General features: G+C 56.8%; 1 protein-coding gene across 1 annotated transcript; it reads right to left on the reverse strand.

Annotated features, from left to right (window-relative positions):
- Positions 1–371: 371 nt before the first annotated feature.
- ZNF629 (zinc finger protein 629) lies at positions 372–7,500 on the reverse strand. Its single transcript, XM_054028712.1, has 3 exons — positions 7,375–7,500; positions 3,860–3,961; positions 372–3,503 (listed from the first exon to the last, which is right to left on the reverse strand). Exons 2-3 carry the CDS (start codon positions 3,924–3,926, stop codon positions 724–726), a joined length of 2,847 nt encoding a protein of 948 aa, XP_053884687.1. The 5' UTR covers positions 3,927–3,961; positions 7,375–7,500; the 3' UTR covers positions 372–723.
- Positions 7,501–17,828: the final 10,328 nt, after the last annotated feature.

Raw genomic sequence — 17,828 nt, forward strand, 5'->3', positions numbered from 1 at the left:
CCCTCTGCAAAACCAACCCCCCAGATCCCAGCACAACCCCCTGAAAAACCAGCCCCCCAGATCCCAGCACGACCCCCTGAAAAACCAGCCCCCCATCCCAGCACAACCCCCCACAAAACCAGCCCCCCAGATCCCAGCACGACCCCCTGAAAAACCAGCCCCTCAGATCCCAGCACGACCCCCTGAAAAACCAGTCCCCCAACCCATCCCATCCCCACCCCCTGCAAAAGCAACCCCCCAGATCCCAGCACGAGCCCCTGAAAAACCAGCCCCCCATCCCAGCACAACCCCCCACAAAACCAGCCCCCCAGATCCCATCCCCACCCCCTGCAAAACCAGTCCCCCAGATCCCAGCACGACCCCCTACATAACCAGCCCCCCAGATCCCAGCACGATCCTCCACAAAACCAGCCCCCCCCAGATCCCAGCAGAACACCTTGCAAACCCAGGCTCCCTCAGATTCCGGCACAATCCCCACGAAACCAGATCCCCTAGATCCCAGGGCAACCTCTCCCATTGCCAAACCAGATCCCCGTCAAACAGATCCCCAGACCAACCACCCCCACATCCACCAACCTCCCCTTCCTCGCCCCCAGCCTCCTGCCCCAGGGCCCTCAAACCTTCACGCCTGTCCCGCGACCCAGGTTCCAGCAGGCACCCCCTCCCTCCCCCCACCCCCAGCCCAATCTCTAGCTATGAACTGGCCAGGTGCCCTCGGGGGCCTCACACCCTGTCCCCCACGTGGTTCTGGAGGTGTTGGAGGAGCACAGAGCCCCCCTGGGAGCCTTTGCCACATTCCGGGCGCGCCAGAGACATCCCCCCATCGCGGCGGGCGGCCGTGGCCGGGCCGCGGCCTGATGGCTGGAGGCGGGGCCGAGCCGGGGCCGAGCCGCCGGGAGGAAGGGAGTGGTCTGCCGCGTGCCTCCGCGGGCCACGCCCGGCCACGTGGTTCCCCTGGCGCAAGAGGATGGCGGAGATCTCGGCACAGCTCTTGCGGCTTTTCTCCCCGGGCCCGGCCGGTTCCCCTCCAGCGTGGACCTCTCGGTGCTGGGCCAGGGCTGCCGCGTCCGGGAAGCCGCGCCCACACTCCGGGCACCGGAAGGGCTTGGGGTGGGAGGCCAGGTGGCGGGAGAGACCCGAGCCCTCGGCAAAGCTCTGGCCGCAGTCGTGGCACTTGTAGGGTTCGGTGGCCGGGCGCCGGATGAGGCTGGCCATTTCACCCGAGCCGGGGCGGCCGCCAGTGGCTGAGCTGGCGGGGGAGGGATCTGCCGCGGGCCGGCCTCTTTGGTGGATGCCTGGAGCTGCGTGGGACGGTTCCGCCCTGGGGTGGCCTTTTTCGTGGACACCAAGCTCTGAGCTGTCATGGACGGGCTCCCCCTCGGCGTGGCTTCTTTCGTGGGCACCGGCCGCCGAGCACTCGTGGAAGGGCTTGGCTGGGGTGCAGCCTCTCTGGTGGGCCCCTGGAGCCGAGCTCGCCCCAAGCCCCTGCCCGCAGTCGGGGCACCTCAGCTTTTCCCTGATGTGGTTCCTCTGGTGCTGGGTGAGGGCAGAGATGTCGCCAAAGCTTTGCCCACAGTCAGGGCACTTGTAAAGCTTTTCACGCATGTGGGTGATCTGGTGCCGGGTCAGGGCCGCGCTGTCCTTACAGCTCTGCCCGCATTCCGGGCAGATGCACGGGGCATGGATGTCCTGGTGCTTGGCCAGCGCGGCGCTATCTCCAAAACTTTCCCCGCAGTCGTTACAGATGCAAGATGAATGGATCTCCTGATGCTTGGCCAACGCTGAGCTATCTCCAAAACTTTCCCCGCAGTCGTTACAGATGCAAGACACATGGGTTATCTGGTGCTTGGCCAGCGCGGCGCTATCTCCAAAGCTTTCCCCGCAATCATCGCAGATGCAAGATGAATGGATCTCCTGATGCTTGGCCAACGCTGAGCTATCTCCAAAACTTTCCCCGCAGTCGTTACAGATGCAAGACACATGGGTTATCTGGTGCTTGGCCAGCGCGGAGCTATCGCCAAAGCTTTCTCCGCAATCATCGCAGATGCAAGATGAATGGATCTCCTGGTGCTTGGCCAACACTGAGCTATCTCCAAAACTTTTCCCACAATCGTTGCAGATGCAAGTCTCCCGGCTCTCCCCGAGCCCCCTACCTCCCGCCCCGCCGCTATGCCCTTCCTCCTGGTGCCGCCGCAGGGCCTCCTCCTCGGCGAAGCGCTGGCCGCATTCGTGGCACACATGGGGCCGCTCCTCCATGTGGATGCGCTCGTGGGTGATGAGGTTGGAGCTCTGGCTGAAGGCCTTGCCGCACTCGGAGCAGCGGTAGGGCTTCTCACCGGTGTGGGTGCGGCGGTGCTGGATGAGGTGGGAGCTGCGGACGAAGCTCTTCCCGCACTCGGCGCACTGGTAGGGCTTCTCGCCGGTGTGGATCCGCTGGTGCCGGATCAGGGTGGAGCTCATGCCGAAGCTCTTCCCGCACTCCCCGCACCGGTAGGGCTTCTCGCCCCGGTGGATCCGCATGTGCAGGGTGAGGTTGGAGCTGAGGCTAAAGCTCTGGCCGCACTCGGCGCAGGCGTAGGGCCGCTCCTCGGTGTGGCAGCGCTGGTGGCGGGCCAGGGCCGAACTGAGCCCGAAGGTCTTGTGGCAGGTGGGGCACTTGTAGGGCTCCACCCCCATGTGCAGCCGTTGGTGCTTGACCAGCGTGGCGCTGTGCCCGAAGCTCTTCCCGCACTGCAAGCATTCGTAGGGCTTCTCGCCGGTGTGGGTGCGCTGGTGCTGGATGAGCTCCGAGCTCTGGATGAACGTCTTCCCGCACTCGGTGCACCGGAAGGGTTTCTCCCCGGCGTGGATCTTCTGGTGCTTGACCAGGTTGGCGCTCTGGGTGAAGCCTTTGCCGCACTGGGTGCACTTGAAGGGCCGCTCGCCGGTGTGGGTGATCTGGTGCTGGATGAGGTCGGAGCTGCGGTAGAAGCTCTTCTTGCAGTCGCCGCACTGGTAGGGCTTCTCGCCGGTGTGGGAGCGCTGGTGCTTGATGAGGTTGGTGCTTTGGCTGAAGGCCTTGCCGCACTCCCCGCACTGGTAGGGCTTCTCGCCGGTGTGGGTGCGCTGGTGCTGGATGAGGTTGGAGCTCCAGCTGAAGCTCTTGCCGCACTCGGAGCAGCGGTAGGGCTTCTCGCCGGTGTGGGTGCGCTGGTGCTGGACGAGGTGGGAGCTCTGGGTGAAGCTCTTCCCACACTCGGTGCAAGTGTTGGGCCGCTCGCCTGTGTGGATGCGCTGGTGCCGCACCAGCTTGGACCACTGGGTGAAGCTCTTCCCGCACTCGTTGCAGATGTAGGGGCGCTCGCCCTTGCGCTGCGGCGGGGCAGGGGGCCGGGCGGAGGAGGACGGGGGCTCAAGGCGGGGCGGGCGGCCCGCCTGGGTCCAGGAAAGGTTCTCCCACGGCCACTTGGGGCCAGCGACCTTGGGGTCCTGGGGAGGTTTGTCCTCCGGTGACGTCCGCTCCGCTGGGGGAAAGGAGGAGAGAAAGATGATAAGAATCTGTCAGGACTCCTGGATTCTATCCCAGCTCTGGGAGGGGAGTGGGGTCTAGTGGGTTAGAGCTGGGGGGGCTGGGAGCCAGGATTCCTGGGTTCTATCCCAGCTCTGGGAGGGGAGTGGGGACTAGTGGGTTAGAGCAGTAAAGGTTGCACCCTCGCTACAGGACCAGATATAGAACCCAGGAGTCCTGGCTCCCAGCCCCGCCCCCCTGCTTTAACCATTAGACCCCACTCCCCTCCCAGAGAACCAAGGAGCCCAGCCTCAGTTGATTCCTGGACAGTCTCCAAGCCGGTCTCTCCCACTCATTAATGCGTGTGGGTACCTCCTGAGATCACCCTTTCCTCGGAGCCCTGGAGATCCGGGACGCTCGGCTCTTCCCCTCTCTCCATCCGGGAGGTCACAGCGGGGGAAGAATCGGGGTAATCTGCACACAGAAAAAAGAAAAACAGATAATTGCACAGGGAGGAGAGAACCCAGGAGTCCTGGCTCCCAGCCCCCCCCCCCCCCCGCTCTAACCACTAGACCCCACTCCCCTCCCAGAGCTGGGGAGAGAACCCAGGAGTCCTGGCTCCCAGCCCCCCTGCTCTAACCACTAGCCCCCACTCCCCTCCCCTCCCAGATCGTGTCAGTGGGGGTTGCTCCAGATTTACACAGGGGTCCCCGAGATCCGACGCCTGATTCCGGAGCCCCAGGAACCTGACCTCCCGGCCTGGGTTATTCAGATTAAATTTACAGCCCTTGTCAGTTTCCATGCAGGATTTTTGGGGTTTTTTTTAATCTTCAAAGCAATTAGAGCCATTAGCTAATTAATCCTCCCAACAGCCCTGTGAGGTAGGTATTCTTAGCCCTGCCTGACACACTGGGAGCGGAATTGGAAGGATGAAGTCATGTGCCCAGGGGCACACGATGAGTCAGTGGCAGGGTTGAGATTTCGGGCTCCAAAATCCCTGGCTGCAAGCCCAGTTCACCCCGTCTAGGGACAGGGTCCCTGAGATCAGAACCCAGCCGTGACTGCACTGGGGTCGCTCCGGATTTGCACCAGGATCCGGTCCTGACTTCCTTGAAACTGGATTTAGCTGCTTCGCTTTAACTCCTCAACTCGGGAAACCTTGACCACGCGTTTGGTTTTTATCCCTTTAAAAACCCGACAACACCTTCCCCACCCCCTGCTGTGTTTTCAGCAACTTTAAAGCCACCTAACAAACAGCCTGTGGACGCTTTTAATTACTATTATGATTTAAAATTACAGGACCACCATTCTGCTGGGAGCTGGACGGACCCTGACTGAGATCAGGGGCCCCTGTCGTGTCAGGTGCTGCACAAACCCGGATAGAGATCGGGCCCTAGCACACATGGTACTGCACTATATAAGACCCCACTTTTCTTCCAGAGCTCAACATAGAACCCAGGAGTCCTGGCTCCCAGCCCCCCTTGCTCTAACCCACTAGCCCCCACTCCCCTCCCAGAGCGAAGGATAGAACCCAGGAGTCCTGGCTCCCCCCGCCCCCGCGCCCCAGTTAGAAAGATAGGTGCAATCAATCGATTTGGGTGAGCAAAGATTTTTCACACCATCTCCGCCAGTTTCAGGACGGCTCCTTCCCGTGCAGCCATCTACTATTTTTGCGGGAGAAAAAGTGGAGAGTTCGCCAAGTGACGTTGTTAAGAACAACGACAACCCAGCAACACCCTGCAGCGAGGCTTTTAGCCGAGCCTAAGAGGCTAAATCCAAGATCAGCTGGCCAGAACACTGGCCAGCAGCGGAGGGACCTTCAGAATGGAGGTTGGTTTAGTGACAATCATTGAAATATCGGGCGGGAAGGGCTCTCCTAGGACACGTAGTGACTGCAATTGAAGCCCATTGCTTCTTGTCCTGTCTGCAGCAGATAAGGAGAAGAATCGATCACCCTGCTTTTCGTAACCCTCTTTTATGTGCTCGAAAACTGTGCTCGGGTCCCCTTTCTGTCTTCCCTTCTCCAGACGAAACCAACCCCGGTTTTTCAACCTCTCCCCGTAAATCACGTTTTCTGGACCGTTCCCTCCTTTTTGTGGCTCTTTCTCCAACACGTGGGGCCCAGAACTGAACACAGCTGAGGCCTTCGCAGCGCTGAGCGCGGAGGTAGAAGGACTTCCCGGCAATCGCCTGCATCCCCCCAGAACAACGTTCGCGGGGCGGGGTTTGGCAAACGCATCACCTTGTTGACTCATATTTCGTCTGTGATCCATTCTTGGCCCCGGGTCCTTTTCTGCAGCACTGTCTCCTAGGCCGTCATTCCCCGCTTTGGGCCACGGATTGCTGCTGCCTGAGCTTCGTCCTTTGCATGGGTCCTTCCTGAATTTCATCCTATTTAAACGGCCGGGCCCAGGATCCGTCTGCCTTCCTGTATAACCCAGGCCGGAGAACTGCACCCGCTTCCCCTGGTAGGGAGCCCAGTCACTTGTGTTTGGTTCAAGCCTCTTCCGAGAAGGCAGCCAGTCAAGATGGGAAGGCCTCAAGAGATGGAAAATCCACCTCGGCCCTTAGGGGTTTGTTCCAATGGACAATCACCCACAGCGTTGAACAGGTGCTGCCTTATTCCACATGGGAATGTGTTTGGGTTTTAGCTGCCGGCCATGGATTTTTCAGCCCTTTCTCTGCTACGTTCAGGAGCTCATCAGTAGCAAGGACTGTCTCAGGTCACCTCTCCATCTTCCTTTGGCTGAGCTCTCGAAGTCTCTGGCGGCTTTCTCCTGCCCTCGCCTAGTTTTTGTGGGGCCACGTCCCTGCCCCCAGAACTGCCAGCAGCATTGACGCTCTGGTTAATATGGCCGAGGGTCCAGTTAGCCCTTTGTATCACAGGGAGCTCGTGTTGGGTTGTGTGGCTGTTACGAACCCCGAGTCTTTTCAGAGTCACTGCTTCCCAGGATTCAGTTCCCACTCCCCTCTCGGAGCTGGAGCTCCCAGCCCCTCCTGCTCTAACCCACTAGCCCCCACGCCCCTCCCAGAGCCGGGGACAGAACCCAGGAGTCCTGGCTCCCAGGCACCGCTGTTCTAACCACTAGACCCCACTCCCATCCCAGAGATCGCAGGACTCCTGACTTCTGGTCAGGCAATTTTGTGGGGCCTCTCCAAAGCCACCCCCAATCTGGAACCCTGACACAAGCCCTAGACAAGGTGCGCCTGGGCCAGTCTCGCCAGCCTCAGACGGAGAGGGAAAACCAGCGCCCTCCGCCGTGCATCTCCGTCCAGGGACGCCGCTCGCTCTCGCAGCCACCGCGCTAAGACGCCGTGCGATGGCACAGAAGTGACTGGGCTGTATTTTAATGCAGATCAACCCCTCGTTCACTAGGGATTAGCAATGACCCCCCGCCCCATCCCTCTCCGGCTACCTGTGGAGCAACGGAAGAGATGGACAAGGTTTGAACAGGCACATTTCTGGGAGAACCAGCACCTCTGACCCCCACTGACTGGGTTGGGGGTCCCTGCTGGACTGAGGGGTGGCTCCCAGCCCCCACTAATACTGCTTGGGGCGGGGGCTGGGAGCCAGGATTCCTGGGTTCTTTCCCCAGCTGCGGAAGGGAAGTGGGGTCTAGGGGTTAAAGTGTGTGTGTGTGGGGTGTCTATCTCTTGCACTGGGAGGGGAATGGGGTCTGGTGGGTTAGAGTAAGGGAGGCAGGGAGCCCGGACGCCTGGGTTCTTTCCCTAGCTGAGTGGGGTCTAGTGGATTAAGGGGGGAGCCCGGACTCCTGGGTTCTCTCTCTTGCACGGGGAGGGTTAGAGCGGCTGAGCGGCGTCTCCCTGTGAACCGCCCCCCGCTCCCCCTCTATTGTTCCCGCTGCCGCCCCCCGGGCCCCACTCACCGCTCCGGGGAGGGGGAGCGCTACGCCCCCCGGCTGCCCGTGCGCACAGCGGCCCCCATGGCCCGGGCTCGCATCCGGGCTCCCCCCGGGGTGGGCAGGCGCCGGGCCGGGGCTCAGGGTGACTGGCTGGCGAGCGGAGGAAGGTCCCTTTACGTATCCTGTCCCCAACCCACCCACCCTGTTACGTTACTTCCCGCTCCCGCCTGCTCCCGGCGCCAGCAAGGAACACGCTCTATGGTCCTTCGCCCCGCGGCGCGGAACAGCTGGCCGCGGGTTCGAGCTCCGCCTCCGCCGGGGGGCCGGACTCCTGGGTTCTCTCCCCAGCTCTGCCAGGGCAGTGGGGACTGGTGGTTAGAGCAGGAGGGGCTGGGAGCCAGGACTCCTGGGTTCTCTCCCCAGCCTCGGAGGGGAGGGGGGGGTCTCATGCAGGGCTTCTCAAACTGGGGGTTGTGACCCCTCAGGGGGGTCACGAGCTGCCAGCCTCCACCCCAAACCCCGCTTTGGCTCCAACATTTATAATAGTGTTAAATATAAAAAAATGGGTTTAATTTATAAGGTGGGGGGGTGGCACTCATAGGCTTGCTGTGTGAAAGGGGTCACCAATACAAAAGTGTAAGGATCACTGGTCCACTGGGTTAGAGCAGGGGGGCTAGGAGCCAGGACACCTGGGTTCTCTCCCTGGCTCTGGGAGGGGTGTGGGGTCTACAGTGTCCAATCACAGCAAATAATTCCTGCTTCCCCACTACCATGACTGTCTCCTCTTCTGGTTAAAATTCTCCTGTCAGTTACACAGATGCCATGTTGTCAAGTATCAGGGGGTAGCCGTGTTAGTCTGTATCTACAAAAACAACAAGGAGTCTGGTGGCACCTTAAAGACTAACAGATTTATTTGGGCATAAGCTTTCGTGAGTAAAAACCTCACTTCTTCGGATGCATAGAGTGAAAGCTACAGATGCAGGCATTATATACAGACACATGGAGAGCAGGGAGTTACTTCACAAGTGGAGAACCAGTGTTGACAAGGCCAATTCAATCAGGGTGGATGTAGTCCACTCCCAATAATAGATGAGGAGGTGTCAATTCCAGGAGAGGAAAAGCTGCTTCTGTAGTGAGCCAGCCACTCCCAATCCCTATTCAAGCCCAGATTAATGGTGTTGAATTTGCAAATGAATTTTAGTTCTGCTGTTTCTCTTTGAAGTCTGTTTCTGAAGTTTTTTTGTTCAATGACAGTGACTTTTAAATCTGTGATAGAATGACCAGGGAGATTGAAGTGTTCACTTACTGGCTTGTGTATGTTACCATTCCTGATGTCTGATTTGTGTCCATTTATTCTTTTGCAGAGGGACTGTCCGGTTTGGCCAATGTACATGGCAGAGGGGCATTGCTGGCACATGATGGCATATATGACATTAGTGGATGTGCAGGTGAATGAGCCCCTGATGGTGTGGCTGATGTGGTTGGGTCCTCTGATGCTGTTGCCAGAGTAGATATGGGGACAGAGTAGGCAACGAGGTTTGCTACAGGGATAGGTTCCTGGGTTGGTGTTTCTGTGGTGTGGTGTGTAGTTGCTGGTGAGTATTTGCTTCAGGTTGGGAGGTTGTCTGTAAGCAAGGACTGGCCTGCCTCCCAAGGTCTGTGAGAGTGAGGGATCATTTTCCAGGATAGGTTGTAGGTCGTGGATAATGCGCTGGAGAGGTTTTAGCTGGGGGCTGTATGTGATGGCCAGTGGTGTTCTGTTATTGTCCTTGTTGGGTCTGTCCTGTAGTAGGTGATTTCTGGGTACCCGTCTTGCTCTGTCAATCTGTTTCCTCACTTCCCCAGGTGGGTATTGTAGTTTTACGAATGCTTGATAAAGATCTTGTAGGTGTTTGTCTCTGTCTGAGGGGTTGGAGCAAATTCGGTTGTATCTTAGGGCTTGGCTGTAGACAATGGATCGTATGATGTGTCTTGGATGGAAGCTGGAGGCATGTAGGTACGTATAGCGGTCAGTAGGTTTCCGGTATAGGGTGGTGTTTATGTGACCATCACTTATTTGTACTGTAGTGTCCAGGAAGTGGATCTCTTGTGTGGACTGGTCCAGGCTGAGGTTGATGGTGGGGTGGAAATTGTTGAAGTCCAGGTGGAATTCTTCAAGGGCCTCCTTTCCGTGGGTCCATATGATGAAGATGTCATCAATGTAGCGCAAGTAGAGGAGGGGCACTAGGGGACGAGAGCTGAGGAAGCGTTGTTCTAAGTCAGCCATAAAAATGTTGGCATACTGTGGGGCCATGCGGGTACCCATAGCAGTGCCACTGACTTGAAGGTATAAGTTGTCCCCAAATCTGAAGTGGTTGTGGGTGAGGACAAAGTCACAAAGCTCAGCCACCAGGCTTGCTGTGGCCTCATCAGGGATACTGTTCCTGACAGCTTGTAGTCCATCCTCATGTGGAATATTGGTATAAAGTGCTTCTACATCCATGGTGGCCAGGATGGTGTTTTCAGGAAGAACGTCAATGCACTGTAGTTTCCTCAGGAAGTCGGTGGTGTCTCGAAGATAGCTGGGAGTGCTGGTAGCATAGGGTCTGAGGAGAGTGTCCAAATAGCCAGATAATCCTGCTGTCAGAGTACCAATGCCTGAGATGATGGGGCGTCCAGGGTTTCCGGGTTTATGGATCTTGGGTAGTAGATAGAATACCCCTGGTCGGGGTTCTGGGGGTGTGTCCATGTAGATTTGTTCCCGTACTGTAGCTGGGAGTTTCTTGAGCAGATGGTGTAGTTTCTTTTGGTATTCCTCAGTAGGATCAGAGGATAGTGGCCTGTAGAATGTGGTCTTGGAGAGTTGCCTGGCAGCCTCCTGTTCATAATCTGACCTGTTCATTATGACTACAGCACCTCCTTTGTCAGCCCCTTTGATGATAATGTCAGAGTTGTTTCTGAGGCTGTGGATGGCATTGCGTTCTATACGGCTGAGGTTATGGGACAAGTGATGTTGTTTGTCCACAATTTCAGATGCCATGTGCCACCAATGGGGTTGGCCTGGTGTGTAGGGGAAGGAAATACGTAGACATTTTTGTTTTGGGAGTACACAGTTCTGGTTCCTAGATTGCCCCCCTAGGCTGCACTCCCCTCACAGAGCTGGGGAGAGAACCCAGGAGTCCTGGCTCCCAGCTCCCCTGTTCTAACCACTAGCCCCCACTCCCCTCACAGAGCTGGGGAGAGAACCCAGGAGTTCTGGCTCCCAGCTCCCCCCCCCCGCTCTAACCACTAGATCCCACTACCCACCCAGAGTCAGGGATAGAACCCAGGCGTCCTGCTGTAAATGCAGGCTGAGGTTGTTAGCACATCTCCTGGCTGCACCACCTGGGGCTTGAATTCAAACACCCCCAAGCGTCACGAGACTGAAGATAAAAAATGGCGAGCGTTGGTGCCGGCTTCTGAAATCGCTCCAGTTACACAGCAGAGAATTGCAGTGCTAAGGACACCCCGGAAACCCCAGCCCAGAATCGGAAGGGAGGCCACACCTGGATAGTGTGTCCGGTTTTGGTCCCCCCGCTACAGAAGGGATGTGGACAAATTGGAGAGAGTCCAGCGGAGGGCAACGAAAATGATCAGGGGGCTGGAGCACATGACTTATGAGGAGAGGCTGAGGGAACTGGGGTTGTTTAGTCTGCAGAAGAGAAGAATGAGGGGGGATTTGATAGCTGCTTTCAACTACCTGAAGGGGGATTCCAAAGAGGATGGAGCTCGGCTGTTCTCAGTGGTGGCAGATGACAGAACAAGGAGCAATGGTCTCAAGTTGCAGTGGGGGAGGTTTAGGTTCGATATTAGGAAAAACTTTTTCACTAGGAGGGTGGTGAAGCACTGGAATGGGTTCCCTAGGGCAGTGGTGGAATCTCCTTCCTTAAAGGTTTTTAAGGCCTGGCTTGACAAAGCCCTGGCTGGGATGATTTAGTTGGTGTTGGTCCTGCTTTGAGCAGGGTGTTGGACTAGATACCTCCTGAGGTCCCTTCCAACCCTGATCTTCTATGATCCAAAGCTGGGGACCGGCCAGGGAGTCTTGCTGGGAATCGGGGAGTCTGGGCCTGGGTCGGGCTGGGAGGTCTGTGAGCCCTGTTGCCTCAGAGGAAATCTCTCGCCTTCCCTGCCCCTGGGCTGCTCCCTGGTAGCCAGTTCTGATCTGAGCACTGCAGGTGCTGCCCCCTAGCCCGGGGGCATCTGTCTGGGCTCAAGCTCACCACCCACCCCATCCTGAAGCCCCGAATCCCCCTCTGAACTGAGTAGGGGAGGGACTAACTCCACCCCAGGCACTGCCCCTCCCTACCTAGTCTGGTCTGCCCCAGCTGATGCCTCCAGTGCAGCTGGCAGAGGCCACCCCTTTATTGGTCTGCTGGAGGATAACAGCCTACTACCGCTGCCAGATGATGGAGTGACTCCTTTAGCTCAGCTGGAGTCTCGTAGCTGTTTCAGTTGGTGGCTTTACTCCTCTAGTGTCATGGCTCCATTGAGCGGCTCATGTGCTAGGGGACAACAACCTACTGCCAGAGCCGGAGTCCACAACGACTTAGGGATATAAACAGAGGACTCTAGATTTCCTTCCTGTGCTTATTCCCCCATCCTGTCCCCACTGGCATCACTTCCTCTCCAGCCACTGCAAAGATCAGCAAGGGAATAGTGAATTCCAAAGTCGGCAGGCGGAGATTGAGAGGCGCAAGGACGTTCATGCTCAGAGCGATGGGCTCAGGCTCTCTGCAGACCTAGGCAGGGTGGCTGCATTGGTTACAAGCAGGACAGCTCCCCCATCTCAAGGCAATTGGCTCAGGCAGGCATCAGTTACCCCTGGAACTTTATCTCTCAGGGTTGAAGGAGAAACTGATGATACCAGTCTGGTATTTCTTTGATGCAATCCTGTTTATTTACAAAGGGCAGACACAAAGTCCTGTTTCTCTGACCCTAAGGGGAATCAAAACAGCAGGAGACAGTTTCTTTGCTCACAATCCCATGCCTCCTTCCAGCCAGCGCTCTGCCCCAAAATCTCACCCTGAGCTGTTTCTCAGGGGTCCCGCTACCAGTACTTTTGTCAAAATGAAACACTTTGATTGCCCTGAAACCGAATTTGCTTTTGGAGAGAATTCCAAAAGTGTCGACACCTGTTGGAATCTTCATGAGAATCGCATTTCTGTGCCCATATAAACCCCTTTCTGCAATGGTGGCACAGGTGGGTAGGGGTGTCTCCACATTGGTGTCCATAGTGGGATCCCTTGCCCCCTTGGGGCACCATAGGTTGCGCTGTCAGTTCTGAGCAGTGGGTGAATCCCCAGCCGTAGTCAGGGCAGAGATGGGGTTCCCCTGCGTGGTGGGTGGCCTGCCGGTGGCTGAGGTATCGTTGATGCTGAGGAGGCTGGAGGGACGGGTGAATTTCGGCTGCATTGAGAGCATCAGTAGGCATTCCCCACAATCACGGGACATGGATGCCAAGAGTGCTGTCATGTGCGTCTTCCTGGATCCCCAGAACAGCCCATGCAGATCTGCTGCTGCTCCCTCAGGATTCTGGGAAACGTCCTCTTGGGATCTCCCCAAGAATGTCCCGCGCAGATCCTTTCCCGCAGGATTCTGGGATACGTCCCCTCAGCGTCCGCTTGGAACGGCCTGCACAGATCTGCTCCCTCTGCATTCTGGGACACGTCCCCTTGGGGTCTTCAAGGGAACGTCCTGCACGGATCCCGTCCTTGATGGGGATCCTCTTCCTGACACCTGCTGGGAGAGGGCGATGGGGGAGGGATCCAGCCAGGGCTCATTCCCTGCGCTGGGAAGAGGGGGAGGGTCCGGGAGGGGGCAGGCACTCCTGTAACAGGCCATAATTACAAAGGGACTCTGGCCAAGATCAGGGGCCCCCTTGTGCTGAGGGCTGTGCAGTCTAAACAGACCTTTCGCTCCCCGTTACCTGGGCTTTGCTTTTCAGAACGAGTCAGCGAGAGGTTCGTGTCTGGAGCAGCTGGTGCCAGTGGCGATGAAGAAATCTCAGGAGGGGGCCAGGGCGTTTCCCTGCTGTGCAGATGGATCATAATCTGCTCCCTAGAGGACAGCATGAAGGAGATGACAATCTCCTAATTCCCTGGGGTGAATCAGGACTCCTGGGTTCTTCTATCCCAGCTCAGGGACGGGAATCTAGTGGGTTCGAGCAGGGGTGGCTGTGAACCAGGACTCCTGGGTTCGATCCTGATCCTGGCCCTGGAAGGGGAGTAATGGGTTAGAGGGGGAATAGGAACCAGGACTCCTGGGTTCGATCCTAGCCCTGGAAGGGGAGTAGTGGGTTGGGGGGGGGATATGGGAGCCAGGACTCCTGGGTTCGATCCTGGCCCTGGGAGAGAAGTGGACTGGGAAGGTTAAAGCAGGGTGGGCTGGGAGTCAGGTCTCCTGGGTTCTAACCCCAGCTCTGACTAAACTGCTGAATTTCTCCGGGCCTCAGTTTCCCTGGCTGTGAAATGGGGCCAAGAATTCTTCCTTTGTCAGATGACTGTGTCAATTCTGTGGGGGTGGGGGCACTCTCACCCGGTGCATGTGGGCAGGGCCCCGATCCCGGTGGGGGTGTGTGCAGCACCGATCTCAGCTGTATTAATAACCAGCTCCTTCCAGTTGGCAGGCCGGAGCCGGGAGACGAGCGGAGCTTGGCCTGCCCCAGCTGTGGAGGGTGAGCGGAGTTACACGGGGCGGAAATGGACGATGCTGGGGGGAGCCCCGCAGCAGTCCCGCTACCCCCCAAGGGACTATATTTCCCAGCATGCCTCGGCCCTTTAACCCTCCGCTCGCCGCAGCTCTGAGGGGAGTCAGAGTCGGGGCAGGAGGAACTCGCCCCAGGGTGGGGTGGGGTGCGGTGCGCGGGGGTTACCTATCACTGCCTGTGAGTCCCAGAAGCGGGGAGCTGGCCCCTGCTCTAACCACTAGACCCCACTCCCCTCCCAGAACCGGGGATCGAACCCAGGAGTCCTGGCTCCCAGCCCCCGCATCCCTACACCATGCAGAAATGCAAATGCATCAACACAGGCTCTTTTTTATTTGCAATCCCACTGATGGCAATAGAGCCAGGCCAGAATCTGATCTTGGAGACTCCGGCATGAAGCCGGAGCGACCCCACTGACGCGAGGGGGGCCGGGGCCAGACTCTGAGCTCCGCCGTCCGCCGATGAGCCCGGCATGTTTATTCCACCCTTGAACTGGCCACAAGGCCCATCCGCGGGGCACAGATGGCTGCGCGGAACGGAAACGCGGTGGTTTTGTTTCCTACGTACAGGCAGCCTCAGCCGATAACATCCCAGGAGGTGTCTGAGCCACAGGAAGGATGTCCTGGACTTGTGCGTCAAATGAACTGGGGAGCAGGACCGGGGAAGCCCAAGCCCAGGCTGGCGGCCGAGACCGGGCCTCGGGCAGTCCTGCCTAGTGGCTAGAGCAGACCTCAGGCCCCAGGGTCAGAGCAGGCAGCGATAGCCAGGAAGAGGAGCCCGGGGCCAGTGGCCAGAGAAATGGGGCACCTCTCCAGGCTGGACTCAGGAGACGGGTTTGACGTCCCTGGGGAGGAGCAGCGTCCGGCTCCCCAGGCTCACAGGGCCCTCGCCAGGTTCTTCCCTTGCCCTGATTTCTGCTGACGAGGTGCCACTCGGATACAGAGGCGAGAGATGGTTTTGATGGCTGCTGAGACCCCAACTAATTCTCTCCTCTGACCCCCACATCCAGCCCCATAAACCCTTCAGGCCCCTCACAGCACGTCTCCCCAACCCATATACCTCTCCGAAATAGTCAAACTCTGCCCCCAGCGCTAATGATAGATCCCAGGAGTCCTGGCTCCCAGCCCTGCTCCTGCTCTAACCCACCAGACCCCATTCCCCTCCCAGAGCCAGGGAGAGAACCCAGGAGTCCTGGCTCCCAGCCCTGCTCCTGCTCTAACCCACCAGACCCCACTCCCCTCCCAGAGCCAGGGATGGAATCCAGAAGTCCTGGCTCCCAACTGCAGGAGGGAGTGGGGTTTACCTCGATCTGGGGGGCAGTACAGCACCTGATGCAACAGGGCCCCCGATCTCAATGATGGGGTCAGTGCACACCCAATGTGACAGGGCCTCTGATTTTGGTTGGGGCGGGAGGGTCAGTGCAGTGCCCACCACAATGGGGCCCTGCTGTCCAAATATTATAACACACGTAACCAATTAAAACAACGTGTAAAAGAATTTACAATCAATATCTTCTTTTAGCCGAGCTTTTCAAACACTTGCGCCAGGTTGGCCTGGGAGGGCGTGTGGGGGGGAGCCTCCTCGGAGGCAGGGCCGGCTCCAGGATTTTGGCCGCCCCAAGCAGAAAAAAAAAAAAAAAAAAAAAAAAGCCGCGATCGCGATCTGCGGCGGCAATTTGGCGGGAGGTCCTTCGCTCCGAGGCAGAGTGAGGGACTGTCCACCGAATTGCCGCCGAATACCTGGACGTGCCGCCCCTCTCCGGAGCGGCCGCCCCAAGCACCTGCTTGCCAAGCTGGTGCCGGCCCTGCTCGGAGGACTCAAAGCCTTAGAAATCAGGGTGTCAAATTTCTATTCTCCTGCTATTTTCAGGCAGCTAAACAGCCACTAAAATTCAATATTTTTAAATCAGCACATCTGGCTAACTTGCATCCAAGAGTTTTAAAAGAACTGGCCGAGGAGTTGCTGGACGGAAAATGTTTATTTTCAATAAGCCGCAGGGCACCAGGGAAGTTCCAGAAGACTGGAAGAAAGCTAATGTTGTGCCAATATTTAAAAAGGGTAAATGGGGAATTGGAGGCCTGTTTGTCTGACCTCGATGCTGGGCAAAATAATGGAGCAGCTGATACAGGAATCCATTAATAATAAATGAAAGGAGGGTCTTATAATTAATGCCAATCAGCGTGGGTTTACGGAAAATAGATCCCGTCAAACTAACTTGATATCCCTTTTTGTGATGAGCTGGGAATACTGGTGCCGTGCATAAAGACCTCGGACCACACCATCGTCACCCCGACCACCAGAACGATGCTGGAAAGGACCCTGAAAGACACCATCCGCTGCCGCTACACTGAGAACCTCAAGCGGAAGCCGGACCAGGGCAAGTTTGCTTGATAAAGGTAATCATGTTGACATAACAGACTTCTGTAAGGCGTTTGACTTGGTACGGCCCGACATTCTGATTAAAAACTAGAATGATATAAAGTGACCATGGCCCACATTAACTGGGTTAAAAACTGGCTAACTGATAGATCTCAAACTGTAGCCGTAACCAGGGAATGGTCATTGAGCGGGCGTGTTTCTAGCGGGGTCCCTCAGGGAGCGGTTCTTGGCCCTACGCTATGTAACATTTTTATCAATGACCTGGAAGCTGACATAAAATCGTCACCAAGAAAGTTTGCAGATGCCACACAAATTGAGGAAGTGATAAAGAATGAAGAGGCCGGGTCACGGGGTGTTTTAATACGGCTCAATGTAAATGTATCCATCTAGGAACAAAGAATGTCGACCTTGCTTACGGGCTGGGGGACGCTCTCCTGGGAAGCAGCAAGATTTGGGGGTCTTGGTGGGTAATCAGCTGGACATGAGCTACCGGGGAGCCAAAGAGCTAATGTGATCCTGTGGGGTGCATAAGCAGGGGACTCTCCAGGAGCAGAGAGGTTCTTTTACTTCTGTATCTGACCCTGGTGCGACTGCTGCTGGAATTCAGTTCTGGTGCCATTCAAGAAAGATGTTGAGAAATTGCAGAGGGTTCAGAGAAGAGCTGCAAGAATGATTAAAGGATTAGAAAACCTGCCGTATAGTGACAGACTCAGGGAGCTCGATCTATTTAGCTTAACAAAGAGAAGCTCTGGAGGTGACTTGATCCCAGTCTAGAAATATCTACACGGGGAACAAAGATTTGATAACAGGCTTGTCAGTCTAGCAGACAAAAGGTCTAACATGCTCCAATGGCTTGAAGTTGAAGCTAGACAAATTCAGCCTAGAAATACGGGGAAAGTTTTGACTAGTGAGGGTAATTAACCACTTTACTAAGGGGTGGCGGTGGATTCTCCATCCCTAACCATTTTAAAATCAGAAGGGGATGTTTTTCAAAAAGCTCTGTGCTGGGAATGATTTTGGGGGACGTTCTCTGGCCCGTTACCCAGGAAGTCCGGCTAGATGATCACAATGGTCCCCTCTGCCTTTGGAATCTATGAATAGAACCCAGGAGTCCTGACTCCCAACCCCTCCCCTGCTCTGACCCACATGACTTCACTCTCCTTCCAGAGCTGGGGATAGAACCCAGGAGTCCCAGGTCTGGGGTACAGCCTTCCCTCGAACCTTGGTAGTATGAGCGCAGAAGTGGGCCCTGTGACGAAGTGGGAATGTTCATAATGTTTTCACTGAATACTGTGTGGGTGCCTCAGTTTCCCCTATGCATTTCTTAAGTATCTAGGTGGTGGGATAAGGGGGTGGGATTGTTGCAAAGCCCTAGAGA

The sequence above is a fragment of the Malaclemys terrapin genome, chromosome 4 (genome assembly GCF_027887155.1).
Source record: "Malaclemys terrapin pileata isolate rMalTer1 chromosome 4, rMalTer1.hap1, whole genome shotgun sequence".
Classification (NCBI taxonomy): Eukaryota; Metazoa; Chordata; order Testudines; family Emydidae; genus Malaclemys; species Malaclemys terrapin.